Source organism: Ochotona curzoniae, unplaced genomic scaffold (genome assembly GCF_017591425.1).
Source record: "Ochotona curzoniae isolate NIBS_2020 unplaced genomic scaffold, NIBS_Ocur_1.0 contig_2754, whole genome shotgun sequence".
NCBI classification, from domain to species: domain Eukaryota; kingdom Metazoa; phylum Chordata; class Mammalia; order Lagomorpha; family Ochotonidae; genus Ochotona; species Ochotona curzoniae.
In genome coordinates this window covers 16841754-16855333 of record NW_024465582.1, presented here as the reverse complement: position 1 = coordinate 16855333, position 13580 = coordinate 16841754, and the positions used below count along the sequence as shown (strand labels likewise).

The 13580-nt window shown below is 44.9% G+C and overlaps 1 protein-coding gene across 1 annotated transcript in view; it reads left to right on the top strand.

The window, feature by feature from the left end:
- Window positions 1-13580, top strand: part of CPLANE1 (ciliogenesis and planar polarity effector 1) — an 88252-nt gene that overhangs the window by 39871 nt on the left and 34801 nt on the right. The window contains exons 27-33 of the mRNA XM_040977331.1: window positions 329-474; window positions 1017-1183; window positions 2570-2652; window positions 3962-4065; window positions 6503-6580; window positions 10137-10323; window positions 13192-13485. Of these exons, the coding sequence (XP_040833265.1) occupies window positions 329-474; window positions 1017-1183; window positions 2570-2652; window positions 3962-4065; window positions 6503-6580; window positions 10137-10323; window positions 13192-13485 (1059 nt within the window). The remainder of the gene's footprint in view (window positions 1-328; window positions 475-1016; window positions 1184-2569; window positions 2653-3961; window positions 4066-6502; window positions 6581-10136; window positions 10324-13191; window positions 13486-13580) is intronic.

Below are 13580 nucleotides of genomic sequence, written 5' to 3'. Positions count from 1 at the left end.
ATGAGAATGGTGGATAGCTTGGCCAGCATGGTGGCTCTTTCAGATGACAGAGGCTGCTGGCCCTGGAACACCTAACACCCAGGCCAACATATCTTAAAAACTTAGAAGACAGATTTCTGTGGAATCATAGTTAGGGAGTCATTTTCTTTTTGCAAGTAAAGACTTGATAATTGTCTTAGCATCGGATGTCGAGTTGAACAAATGTAATTATTTCATACAGAAATAAAACAATCAGCAGAAGGTTTGCACAAAGCATGAGGAGTCTTAAAATATGGTGAAAAATAAGGGGTCCAGTAGTAAGCACTAAATACTGTAAATGATTTTGCAGGTGCTAGGAAATCATCCTGCTGGGTCTCAGACTGGATTCGGTACTCGGAGGGAGCTCAGAACAGATGCTGGCTGTTCAGCTGCAGCGGCTCCGCATAGAACTAAGGCAAGAATTAATCAGAAGCAATCTTGTTCCAGTATCTACAAGTAAGTTGCTGATAAACACTGTGCTTTTCAGTAGAAGATACCTGGTTTGATGGTGTTTGGGCTTGAGAGTTAAAGCAATGAGCATGAACTAGAGAAGTAGGAAGTGAGCTTTCTGAAGTGCAGCAGCTGTCACTGTAAAGCTTCCTTGCCTGTGGGTCTACTGTGTGTCATTTGAATAGGAACTGAGTCATCCTGAATGATGCCTTTATTGTATGTATTTCCCATTTGTAATTTTAAAGGAGTATTAGGCGTAATGTCCTTGAGCATCAAGACAAAAGTCCTTACGGCATGAAAATTGTTTTGTGAAAATGATAATTATAAATGTCAGTTATCTTAACATTTTGAGTAAGTAAAAGTGAGACTGCTTAGGCATTCATGGACTTAGCTCTTATGGAACTGCTACTATGTACTAGAAATGTCTGTTTGAAAAAGTTTGTAAGTGTGAAAAGGTTTCAGCTTTATCTAAAAGGATGAGTCAAGTGAAAGCAAGCCCTGTAGCTCCCAAGAGTGAGTTGCAGTTTTCAGTGTTGCATTTCCATCAGTAGAAATCCAATGGAAGCAGAAGCCCCTGAAATAGAAGAAACCAGTGAAGAGATTGTTTCCATCTCTCGTAACACCGAAAAGGAGCGTGTGTGTGTCACTGAGGATGTGTTAGAAGTGGAAGCATTTACACAGGAGGAAGTGGGTGTGCACTTATCAGACTGTGAAGGTCAGTTCACTTGGTTAATTTGAAATTGCTACATGGTATTGTCAGAGTTAATCTTGTCTAGTCTAATGGCCAAGGTAGTTCATTTACAATAGCCAGAATGGAAAACTAGAGAATGTGGCATGTATGAAATATGAATGTTGAACATATTCATTTGTAACCTTTCTTAAAATATTTCATCTACTGGAGTCAGCAACAAAAGAGAGATCTTGCATCTGCTGATTTTCTCTCTAATTGCTCACAAGAGCCAAGGCTGAGCTGAGGCCAGACCAGGGTCGGGGAACACCATTTGGTTTTCCGTGTGTGAGTGGCAGGAAGCCAAGTCCTTGCACCATCATCCACTATCTTCCCAGATACATCAACTGGGACTTAAACCAGGTGATACAATATGGGATGCAGGTTTAGTCCGCTGTGCCTCAGCCTGCCCTACATTGTTTGGTTTTGATAAAGCAGGACAATCTAACGTATTTTTAAACTTTTGACTTTTTTCTTCTAAACGATTGTTGGTTTTCTTTCCTTGCTTACATAATATTATGGTTCTCTTAATTTCTGTGAACCACTTCTATGAACCCTTTCCCCTGCTCATCTTCCTTAAGATAGTCACTATCTTTCAAGAGAGGGCATTTGGTCTAGGAGTTAAGATGCTAGTAAAAGGTGTGGCATTTGGGGCAGCAGTTAAAATGCTGTTCCAGAATCTTCACATTCCATAGCGAATATTTGGGTTCTACTCCAGCTTCTCTTTCCATTCTGGCTTCCTGCTAATGTGTACCCTGGGAGGCAGCAGGTGATGGCTCAAGTTCTTAAGCCTGTGCCATCCACATGAGAGGTGTAGATAGAATTCCTGACTTCTGCCTTTAGCAAAGCCCAGCCCTGGATGTTGTAGGTATCTGGAAAGTGAACCAGCACATAAAAAGTATATGTGCCTCTAGCCTTTTCTTTAATTTTCTACGTTCTAGTAGTTGAAGTTAACTAAATTAAAAAGTCTTGGAGGGGCTGGCATCATGGTATGGCAAGGTAAAGCCTCCACCTGCAATGCCAGCATCCCATGTGAGCACTGGAGCAGTCCCAGCTGCTCCCCTTCCAGTCCATCTCTGCCACATGGGAAGTCAGCAGAAGAAAATCAAGTACTGGGTCCCTGCGCCCACCTGAGACCTGGAAGAAGCTCTTGGCCCCTGGCTTTGAGCTGGTGCAACCTAGGCCTTTGTGGAAGATATTTCTCCTCTCTAATTCTACCTTGTGTACAAGTAAAATTTTTTAAAAAATTTCTTTTGGGTGAGGGGCATATTTGTTATATAACTTGTTTCTTGTTAATATTCTCTGAACCATATAAGATTCAGTAGATGGTTATTTCAGTGATTAATTTTTCCTTTCTCTTTTATTTTCTTCTAGAGTATGCTGGAGACACTGGAGGAAGTCTCCAAAGTCCCAGTGTTGCCCTTTGCAAGCTGACTTCGCCTCAGAAGTTGGAAGAAGTAAGTCAATCAGCAGTGAATACAATTGCGTGCCTTGGGGCTGCTGCTTAGCCTGGTGACTGGAACATTCGGGATGCCTGCATGCCATATCAGTGTCTGGCAGAAGTCACAGCTCCAGCTCTTGTTGCCAGCTGCCTGCTACTGCAGACTCTGGAGGCAGCAGAGATGGGTTTCCAACAGTTGGGTCCCTGTTGACGCACCTGGCAAATCCAGATCGAGTGCACAGCTCCTGGCTCTGGCCCGCCCCCCCCAGCCCATGCTGTTTTGGACATTGGAGGAATGAAGCCGCAGATAGAAGCTCCGTCTGCCTGTCTCTCTGTGCATGTGTCTAAAAACTAAATAATTTAACTCTTAATGTGACTGATATTTAAACTACACCCTAATGCCTTTATTCATGGTGACAAAGTACATTGAAAAAATTATCTCGTTTTTAAACATTGAAACATTTTTCTTTGGGTGAAAATCTTAGTAACAGGTTCAGTAATTTTGAGCAGTGAAACTCTCATTCCACAAAAGGTTCTAGCAATTATTGTAACCAAGAAGAGTGGAAATGTCCTTTATTTTAAAAAGCATAAATCAATCTTGTCATAACATAGCTTTTGTATATATGTGCACTTTAAAAATACTTTAATATAATTTTTTTCTGAATGAGCTCTTTCTCCCCTGAATTTGTTCCTCAGATACCTTCCGCAGCTGACGCTGTGGCAGGCTGAAGCCAGGAGCCAGGAATCTGATCTTGATTTCTCATGTGGGTGATAAGGGTGAAGCACTCGGGCCACCCTCCTAGGGAGCTAGCGGGAAGCTGGATTGAAAGCACAGGTGCTGGACACGACCCAGGCACTCCAGTGTGGCAAGCAGACATCCTAAGTAGCATCACAACTGTGCCAAGCACCCACCCCCATGAACTTCCTTGCATCATCTCTCTCAAACTGTGTACCCTGGATTTCCAGATGGGACACAGACACTTCCAGTTACCATAACTGTTCTTCTTGAAAGGATTCGTTTTCTTAATTTTAGAGTTGTTCTTGAAGGGTAGCTAATAACCAGGTAATGGTGCAAGTGTGTAGATGTGGTCCAGGTCATCTCGTACCGTAGAATGTGCAGTAACTCGGGATGGGTTAAAGGCCGCCACACAGTCTAAACACCCACTTAGGGCAGGACTGGGAGTATACTGTAGTGTTTGGTTTCTCACTTGGCTTTTAACCTGTTTTAAGTTACTTTGGCAAGTAGCTTCTGTGAAACTCAGAATACCCATGACAGTAATGTGTCTTTGTTTCACTCCATTTTGGGGTACCATTAATTTTAACAGCATTTCACAGAAGTGTTCCAGTTCCCCAGGGATGAACCATCAGAGACAAGTAAGGAGGAAGAGCAGACTGAACTGGAAAGTAAGGTGAAACCTGCAGGAATTGTGTAAGTGGCTCGTTTGCCTCAGTGGAGCTTCCTTCTGACTTTTTCTTCATAATTTATAATACATACTTTATGGCAGAATTGTTTTTTAGTGAAAATGTGATTTTTTTTTTCAGTAATTATTTTGTTGTTGTTGGGTTTTTTTGTTATGTTGCTGTATTATGGTGGAATAAACAGCAATGCCCAGAATGCCTTTTGTTCTCTCATTATCAGCCTTGTCAAAGTAAAATAGTCTTTAGTAGACAGGAGTATATTCAATTTCTACTTACAGAATCACTTTTGCCTACTGATTCCATTTTTAATTTTTCATTTTTAACATTAACTTTGTTATTTAAAAGTGTTAGAGGGACAGAGAAAGATCATCTTTTTGTTAGTTCACTCCCCAAATGGCTGTAGCTGCTGGGGCTGGGCCAGTCCAACCCAGGAACCAGCAGCTTAGTCCCGATCATCCATATGGATGAAGAGGCCCAGATACTTGGGCAATTTCTTTCTTTTTAACTGCTTTTCCAGGCATATTACCAGGGAGCTGGATCAGAAGTAGAACAGTGGAGACTTGAACCAGTGCTTATATGGGATGCTGGTGTAGCAGGCAGTGGCTTTAAGTGCTATGCCACGGTATCTGGTTGATTTTAAATGAATACAGGAGCCAGGCACTCCATTCAGGTCTGTCACATGAATGGTGGGGACCCGAGTACTTGGGCTGTCATCTACTACCTTTCCAGGCATATCAGAAGTTCTTGAAGGTGGCCTGGAAATAAGGTACTGGAACTCAAACTGATACTCCAGTGTGGAATTTGGGTATCCCAGGCAGTGGCTTAGTCTGGTACATCAGAATATCTTCCATTTATTTATTTGAAAGAGAGAATGATCTTTTCTACAAGTTTAATTCCCAAGTGCCTGCAACAGTCACTTGTGGATCAGGTTGAAGCCAGGAGCCAAAAACTTGTGGATGTCTGGTGTGGGTGGCAGGGCCCACGTACCTGAGCCGTCAGCTGTTTTGCAAGTACATTAGCAGAAATCTGAATCAGAAATGGAGTAGCCGGAACGTGAATCAGTGCTTGGATATGGCATGCCAAGCAGCGGCTTAACTTGCCACACCACCACAGTTGTCGCAGTTGCCTTTTTGTGGACTCGAGCACGCATTGTGCACCTGTCCCTCACTGTTGTGCTCTGGCGGCTGCGCACTGCCCGTTAGGGCTGTGATGCTCGTGTCCTCTGCTCGCTCATTTTCTGGCAGTTTTTCTGTGTTGCGGTTAGGATGTGATTTCTTATTGTAGGATTTTAGAAATTTTAGAGTTACCATGGATAGGAGAGGCAGCATAATTTTCTTACTGTTTCAGCGTGCAGTTTTGTTTTACTATGGATAATTCACCAAAAAGAAACCTGTAATATCATATACCTGTATAACTAATTAGATATTACTGTTCGTAAAAGCTAACCTTAGAGCTAGTGTTGTGGTGTTGTGGTTAAAGCTGCTTTCTGCAGGGCTGACATCCCAGATGGCTGCTGGTTCATTTTTCCATCTGTGCGGTTTCCAGCTCTCTGATAATGGCCTGGAAAACCAGTGGAAGCTGGCCCAAGTGTTTGGGCCCCTGCCACCTACCTGGGAGACCTGGATGAAGCTCCTGGCTTCAGCCTGGTCCAGCTTTTGCAGTCATTTGAAGAGTGAACCAGAAGGTGGAAGATCTTCTCTCCAGTCCCTGTGTACCTGTGTCTGCTTGTCTGTAACTTTTTTTTTTTTAAGATTTATTTATTGTTATTGCAAAGCGAGATATACAGAAAGAGGAGAGACAAAGATCTTCTACCCACTGGTTCACTTCCCAGGTGAATACAATGATCACCCCTAAACTGATCTGAAGCCAGGATCCAGGAACCTCTTCCTGGTCTCCCACAAGGGTGCAGGGTCTCAAGGCTTTGGACCAACCTCGACTGCTTTCCCAGGCCACAAGCAGGGAGCTGGATGGGAAGTGTGGAGCAGCTGGGACACAATCTGGTGCCCAGATGAGATCCCGGCACTTGCAAGTCAGAGGATTAGCCAATTGAGCCTTCACACTAGCCCCAATACATACATATTTAAAAGGCTGATTTGTACAGCGTCAGTTGTGAGAGAAGACGCGGGTACACCGAGTCCAGTGCCTGTCCCCGTCATGAGGGAGCCCAGTCCCGGCAGTCCTCTCGTGTCCTCTTAGTTCATACTCCGTTTTCATTACTAAACAGGAGGGTTTAAGTTGCATGTTATGTCATCCGGACTTATTCTTAGCTTTTGTTTGGATCTGTGACTAATTGCTATGGAGACCAGTGTAAACAGATGGTAATTATGAGCTAAGCATTGCGTGGGAGGAGAGGCTGTTTATACTTCAGATGGCTAGTTATTACATCACCTGGACTTCTGATAATGCAAACAATATCTTGCTTCCTAATGACTAATCTTTATTTACAGAATGATTGACGCCCTCGAACACCCTGAACATGCCATTTCTCCCTCTTTTAGGGCAGATACAAACTCAGAAATGTCTAGGTAAGTATTTTTGCCTTCTGCACCAATCTGAAATAACCATGTTTTTATAAGTGAGGGAATGCAGTGATGCATACTATGCCATTTTGAAATAATTACTGTTTTAACTAAAACCAAGAAAAGATGGAAGCCAGTGAGGTGTTGACAGCGCCCTGGACACATCCTTGTTACGCTGTGGTAATGTTGGGTTCTTTCTGACATCTGTGTTTTCAAGAAACTGTTAAAACAGCTGATAAATCAAGTATTTTTTTCTACAGATAGAAGAAAAGGAATAGTGTCTTCTGTATTATAGAAACACGTAATTGATGTTTACTTCTGGCTTGTAACATTTCAAACTGCGTTGGAGAGACTTTTCTCTCTTGGAACAGTTCATCCACTTCTGACTTTTAAACTTGTACAGAGGGCCCGGCATGAGAGCCTAGCGGCTAAAGTCCTTGCCTTGTATCCACCAGATCCCACATGGGCGCCGGTTGTAATCCCAGCTGCTTCACCTCCCTCCAGCTTCCTGCTGGTGGCCTGGGAAAGCAGTGGAGGACTGCCCAGAGCCTTGAGACCCTACATTCATGTTGGAGACCTGGACGTAGCTCTTGGCTCCTACTCTGGATTGGCTTAGCTCTGTCCACTGAGGCCGTTTGGAGAGTGAATCAGCAGATCGAAGATCTTTATCTGTCTCTCCCTCTCTGTAAATCTACCTTTTCATTAAAAGTAAAATCTTAAAAAAAAAAAAAACACACTTTTACAGAAGTTACAGAGTGCTTAGTGTTGAATCTTGTCAAAATCATAGAAATCTAGCACAAATTCACTCGATTTTTTTTTTTTTAATACAAAGTCAGATATACAGAGAAGAGGAGAGACAGAGAGGAAGTGAAGCTGCCTGGATTAGAACCGGCAACCATACGGGATCCCGGCGCGTTCAAAGCGAGGACCTTTACCACTAGGCCACGCCACCAGGCCCTAGCACAAATTTACTCAAATTTTACATAACTATTCTCCTCGCTCCTTTTTGAAAGCACAGCACAATAGAGTTGTCTGAAAATAGGCAGATCAATTACAATACTGGCTTTTTGTGGATTTGCCAGGTAGTTTTGTTACTAAGTTTATTAGGTACTTGATGAAAGGCACATATTACTGTTGAATGAGTGAATAAACTTAAATGCAATTTAGTATGTTCTTTTCATTTTAGAAATAGCTATTGATTTATTTTAATACAACTGCCTACTTCCTTGTTTAATTTATGACATTTATTTACCTAGAAAATATTGAGCACCTGTTAATGTTGAAGGAATCATTCTTCCAAAGTCTTATTTAAAAACCAGCGCTTGTTTGACCTTAATGTTCATTTCTTAAGGTAAACACGGAGGGTTTTTTGGACTGATGCATTTGAAAGGCAGAGTTGCAGGAGAGGGAAAGACACTAAGGCCTCTTTCATCTGCATAAGTTTTTTTTTTTTTTTAAATCGGAAAGGCAGATATACAGAGAGGAGAGACAGAGAGGAAGATCTTCCGTCCACTGGTGCACGCCTCAGGTGGCTGCAACAGCTGCAGCTGAGCCGATCAGAGGCCAGGAGCTTCTTCCGGATCTGTCACTCTGGTACGGGGCCCAAGGCTTTAAGCCTCCTTGATTGCTTTCCCAGGCCACAGGCAGGGAGCTGGATGAGAAGCAAGGCCGTTGGGACAAAATTTGCCCATACAGGATCCTGGTGCATGCAAGGCGAGGACTAGGCTACCGTGCTGAGCCTCATCTGCAGTAATTTTCCTAATGCAAAAATTAAGTATTTTGGGCCCAGTGCAGTAGCTTAGTGGTTGAAGTACTCACCTTGCATGCACCAGGATCCTGAAGAACCTAAGTGTTCTCTGCTTTTGTGATTTCTGCCTTACTTTCTTGGCTGGGGGTTGTGTGAACTCCAGGCCTGAGGGCCTACGTGACACCCGGCAGTACACCTGGCAGGTCACGTAGGCAAAGCACTCCTCAGGAAGGAGGTACCTGGTGTTAGATAAGACTTAGTGCCCTGGGCCCGGCACGGTGGCAGCAGTGGTTAAGGTCCTCAACTTGCACACCCGGGATCCCATATGGGCGCCGGTTCTAATCCCGGCAGCCCCGCTTCCCTTCCAGCTCCCTGCCTGTGGCCCGGGAAAACAGTCGAGGACGGCCCAGAGCTTTGGGAACCTGCACCCGCGTGGGAGACCCGGAAGAGGCTCCTGGCTTTGGATCGGCATAGTATCGGCCATTGCGCTCACTTGGGGAGTGAATCATTGGATGGAAGATCTTCCTCTGTGTCTCTCCTCTCTGTATATCTGCCTTTCCAATAAAAACATAATAAAAATAAATCTTTTAAAAAAAGACTTAGTGCCCTGGGCCTGGCGACGTGGCCTAGCAGCTAAAGTCCTCGCCTTGAACGCGCCGGGATCCCATATGGGCACCAGTTCTAATCCCGCCAGCTCCACTTCCCATCCAGCTCCCTGCTTGTGGCCTGGGAAAGTAGTGGAGGATGGCTCAAAGCCTTGGGACCCTGCACCTGCATGGGAGACCCGGAAGAGGCTCTGATCTCCTGGCTTTGGATCAGCTCAGCTCCGGCTTTGTGGACACTTGGAGAGTGAACCAGTGGAAAGATCTTTCTTTCCATTATCTCTTTCTCTCTTAAAGTTGCCTTTCCAATAAAAATAAATAAATCCTTTTAAAAAAGATTTATTTTTATTAAGAAGTCAGATATACGGTGGGGAGGAGAGACAGAGAGGAAGATCTTCCATCTAATGATTCACTCCCAAAGTGACCACAATGGCCGGTGCTGTGCCAAGCAGGAGCCAGGACCAGGAACTTCCTCCAGGTCTCCCACGTGGATGCAGAGTCCCAAAGCATTGGGCCATCCTCCACTGCTTTCCCAGGCCACAAATAGGGAGCTGGATGGGAAGTGGAGCTGGCAGGATTAGAAACAGCGCCCATGTGGGATCCTGGCATGTTCAAGGCAAGGACTTTAGCTGCTAGGCCACTGTGCTGTGCCCTAAAACGCATTCTTCATTTACTTTTTCAAGCTTCTATTTATTTTTTAAATGTTATTTGAACATCAGAGTTACCCTGAGAGGCAGAGAGAGAGTTTCCACTTGCTTGCTCACTCCCAAATTGGCTGAAATGCCTGGGGCTGTGTCAGATTGTAGCCAGGAAGCAGGAGCTTGCTCGAAGTCTCCCTCCTGGTAAGATCTCAAGCATTGGACCCTATTCTATAGGTTTCTCAGGTTCATCAGGGAGCTGTGAAGTCTTTACTGTTTATTTCAATGATTGGATGTTTCTCAAAATCAGATGTCTACAGACACCAGACAGGTAAAATGTGAACTGTTGTAACGGCATAGGAAGGGACCATTGCTGACCAGGCAGGGTCCCCAGTAAGGCATTGAGATGACCAGTCACAGAAGTTCAGGGACTGATGGGTGCTAGAGAAACGGGCTTTACAGCCGAGAGTTTTCTGAAAGCTGAAGTGGTGTCGGCATGTTCAGATCACAAACACCCGTTTTTTATTGGTGGTGTTGATGAATGTATTTTTTGTCATCTCCATGCTTTCACGTAGTGCGCAGATTTCTGCATGTGAAGCAGAGCCTCCAGCCCCGCCCCCGGTGCCAAGTGGAGTCAGTGTGGCTTCACAAACGCCTGCAGCTCCTCGGCAGACGCAGGGCCACGAGCACGTGGCTCCGTCGCCAAACCCTTCTGGTTCTGTTAGTCAGCTGCTCCAAGATGAAATGCTGAAATTAGTTCAGGTAAGCATATGGTTGTGTACATAAGTTCTACATAATATATATGTATATATGTAAATTTAAAATATTGATAAGCTTGTGGACATATACAAGATGGAATTAAGTTGCAGCCAATTTCTGTGTTTTGAGCACTGCTTGTCATCCAGAAATTGCTACCCTAAGGCCTGGAGTCTAGGCTAAGCTCCACCTTTCTCACCACAAGCGTCTTCGTTCTGTTGACCCCTTAGGGCTGCACCTGCTCACAGTGGTGAGTGGGGAAATCAAGCTGTGGGCCTCTACTCCAAAGTCAGGCTTATGTTGTGACACAGGCTATTGCCTCCTACACGAACTGGCCCCCACTCTCCTATTTTAAAATCGTCAAGGGCCCACCGTGATGGCCCACTGACTAAATCATCGCCTTGCGTGCGTCAGCATCCCACATAGGCACCGGTTCATGTCTCAGTTGCTTCATTTCTCATCCAGCTGCCTGCTTGTGGCCTGGGAGGGCAGTGAGGGAGGGCAGTAAAGGATTGCCCAGAGCCTTAGAATTCTGCACCTGAGTGGGAGGCCAGGAAGAAACTCCTGGCTCCTGGATTTGGTTTGGCTTAGCTCTGGCTATTGCAGCCACTTGGGGAGTGAATCAGCTAATGAAAGATCTGTCTCTCCTTCATTTTGTATGTCTGCCTTCTCAATAAAAATAAATAAATCTTTTTAAATCTTCACTAAATTTCAGGTGCAAATTTGTATACTATGTGAGTCAGTTTTTTAAAGATTCATGTATTTATTTGAAAACAGTGACAGAGAGAGCATCCATTGCTGATTAACGCTCCAGGACTGGACCAGAAGGAAGCAAGGAGCTGACGGCTCCTTGCAAATATCACAAGTGGGTATTGGGGACCCAAGTATTTAGGCCGTCTTCTGTTTTTTTTTTTTTTCCCCAGGCCATTAGCAGGGAGCTGGATTGGCCATGGGGCAGCTGGGATTTGAACTGGCACCATATTTGATATTGGCATTGCAGGTGGAAGCAAGCTAGTGTATATGCCAATATGTCCGAAGCCTTTTTGCACTTGAAAATTTCCAGGTCATCTCTTTTTTTTGTTTTTAAAAATATTTTATTTTACTTTCATTGGAAAGCCAGACATACAGAAAGAAACAGGAAAATCCTTGATCCATTGATTCACTAGCCCAGTGGCCACAATGGCCAGAGCTGTGCTGATCTGAAGTCAGGAGCCAGGAGTCTCTTCTGGGTCTCCCACATGGGTGCAGGGTCCCAAGGCTTTGGGCTGTCCTCTACTGCTTTTCCCAGGCCACAAACAGGGAGCTGGATGGGAAACTGGGCAGCCAGGACACGAACCGATGCCCATATGGGGTCCTGGCAGTGCAAAGTAAGGACTTGAGCTGTTAGGCTACTGCACCGGGCTCAGTTTCCAGGATATCTTAATGTTTGCCCTTGGCTACTTTCCCTGTTTTTCTGATATAGCGGTTATTGAGTGACTTGGCCTCAGGTGCATCTTCAGGCTGCTGAGATGATTCTAAATGTGCAGCAACATGTGGAAATCACTGTTTAGCTGCCTTTGCCTCTCACCCAGGCAGCCCTTCCAAATCTTGTATTTGTTTATTTGAAGGGTAGGTTACAGAGAGAATGAGATCCTCCAACTGCTGGTTCGCTCCCTGATGGCTGAGGCTAGTCCAGCTGAGAGAGCCAGGAGCCTGGAACTCTGTCCATTTCTCCCACCTAGATGACATGGGCCCAAGGACTGGATCCATCTTCCTCTGCTTTCTCTGGAGCATCAGCAAGGAGCTCTGTTGGAAGTGGAGCAACTGGGACTGAAACCTGTGCCCGTAAAGGATGCCAGCCTCACAGGCAGCAGCTTAACCAGCTGCAACACAGAGCCTGTCTCCAATCCCTCACTCTTCACCTGTGTGTGACTGTCTTCTTTCTAGGAATCCATTCATCCATCTTTCCCCTTTCTCTGCTCTCTTCCCTCCCTCCCTCTGTTGTCTGTATGTCCTTCTCTCCCTCTCCCTGCCCGCCTTTCTTCTTATTTGAAAGACGGAGCGAGAGGAAGAGAAAGGATCAAAATCTTTCACTAATTCACTTCTCACATCCCTGCAACAGCCACAGTTGGGCCAGACTAGAGCCAGTAGCCCAGAACTCAGTCCTGTTCTTCCACGTGAATAGCCAAGGCCATCTTTTGCTTTCCAGGAGCTCATTAGCAGGAAGCTGGACCACAGGTGGAGGAGCTGGGACTCACACCACACATTCTGTCATTGGCGTTTCAAGCAGCATTTTAAAATGCTGCACCCAATGCTTCTTTCTGGGACTCTTTTAATTAGCTTCCACTGCATTGCATCCTTCTCTAGTCTCTGGTTGTTTATAAAAAGTCGAAGTCACAGGTCTCATTCATGAGTTAATACTCATTCTCAGTCAAGAGGAAGCTCTATCTTGTTTTCTCTTAAAAAAATAAAAAGCAGCGTCAGAACGGGTCTTTGACCTAGAGTTAAGATGTCAAGATTCCCACAACCCCGAGAGGAGCGTCTGGGTTACACAGCTGCGGAGTCCAGCTTCCTGCTGCTGAAGGGCCGAGACACAGCAGGATGACTCGGGGTCCTGGGTTTCTGCCATCTGCCTTGGTGTCTGCTGGCTTCAGGCCTAGCCTATCCTAGCAGTTGTGGGTATAGAAGCTCGCTGTCCCACAACCTCCACCCCACCTGACTCTGTCTAATAAAACCTTGGTATTGTATAAAAAGAAGTGTTGCTTTACTGCCTGCTGAGCGCTCCTGAATCTGCCAGATGAGACAGAAGTATCCCTGTTACAGTATATTCAGATGATCATTGCTTTTATATTTTCATTGATTTTTAACACGTCTCTGATTTCTGTTTTGTTTCAGCTGCAACAGATCAACTTCTTGAGCTTAATGCAAATAGTAGGATCTTCCTTCTCTAACCTGCCAGATATACATCAGCTCCTTCAGCCGTCTCAGCCTGTGCGCTTACAGGAAAGGCAAGCATCGAACCCCACAAACAGAAATGATTGTGTTGAAGAGAACAGCAGAAATCCTAAGGAAAGTTCTTTCATTAAGCCACATTCGATGGGAGGGTACAGCAAAGAACCTGGCAAGGACAGCCCTCACTGCCAAGAAGGAATTACCCAAGCTGATCAAAACAGCAATGGGAATTTACCGGTAATGCATAGGAAAATATCATCCATGTCCTAGTAGTTCCACTGCACACCCCCACCCTTAATACATATTGAATATCTCCCAAATAAGCAATGTGT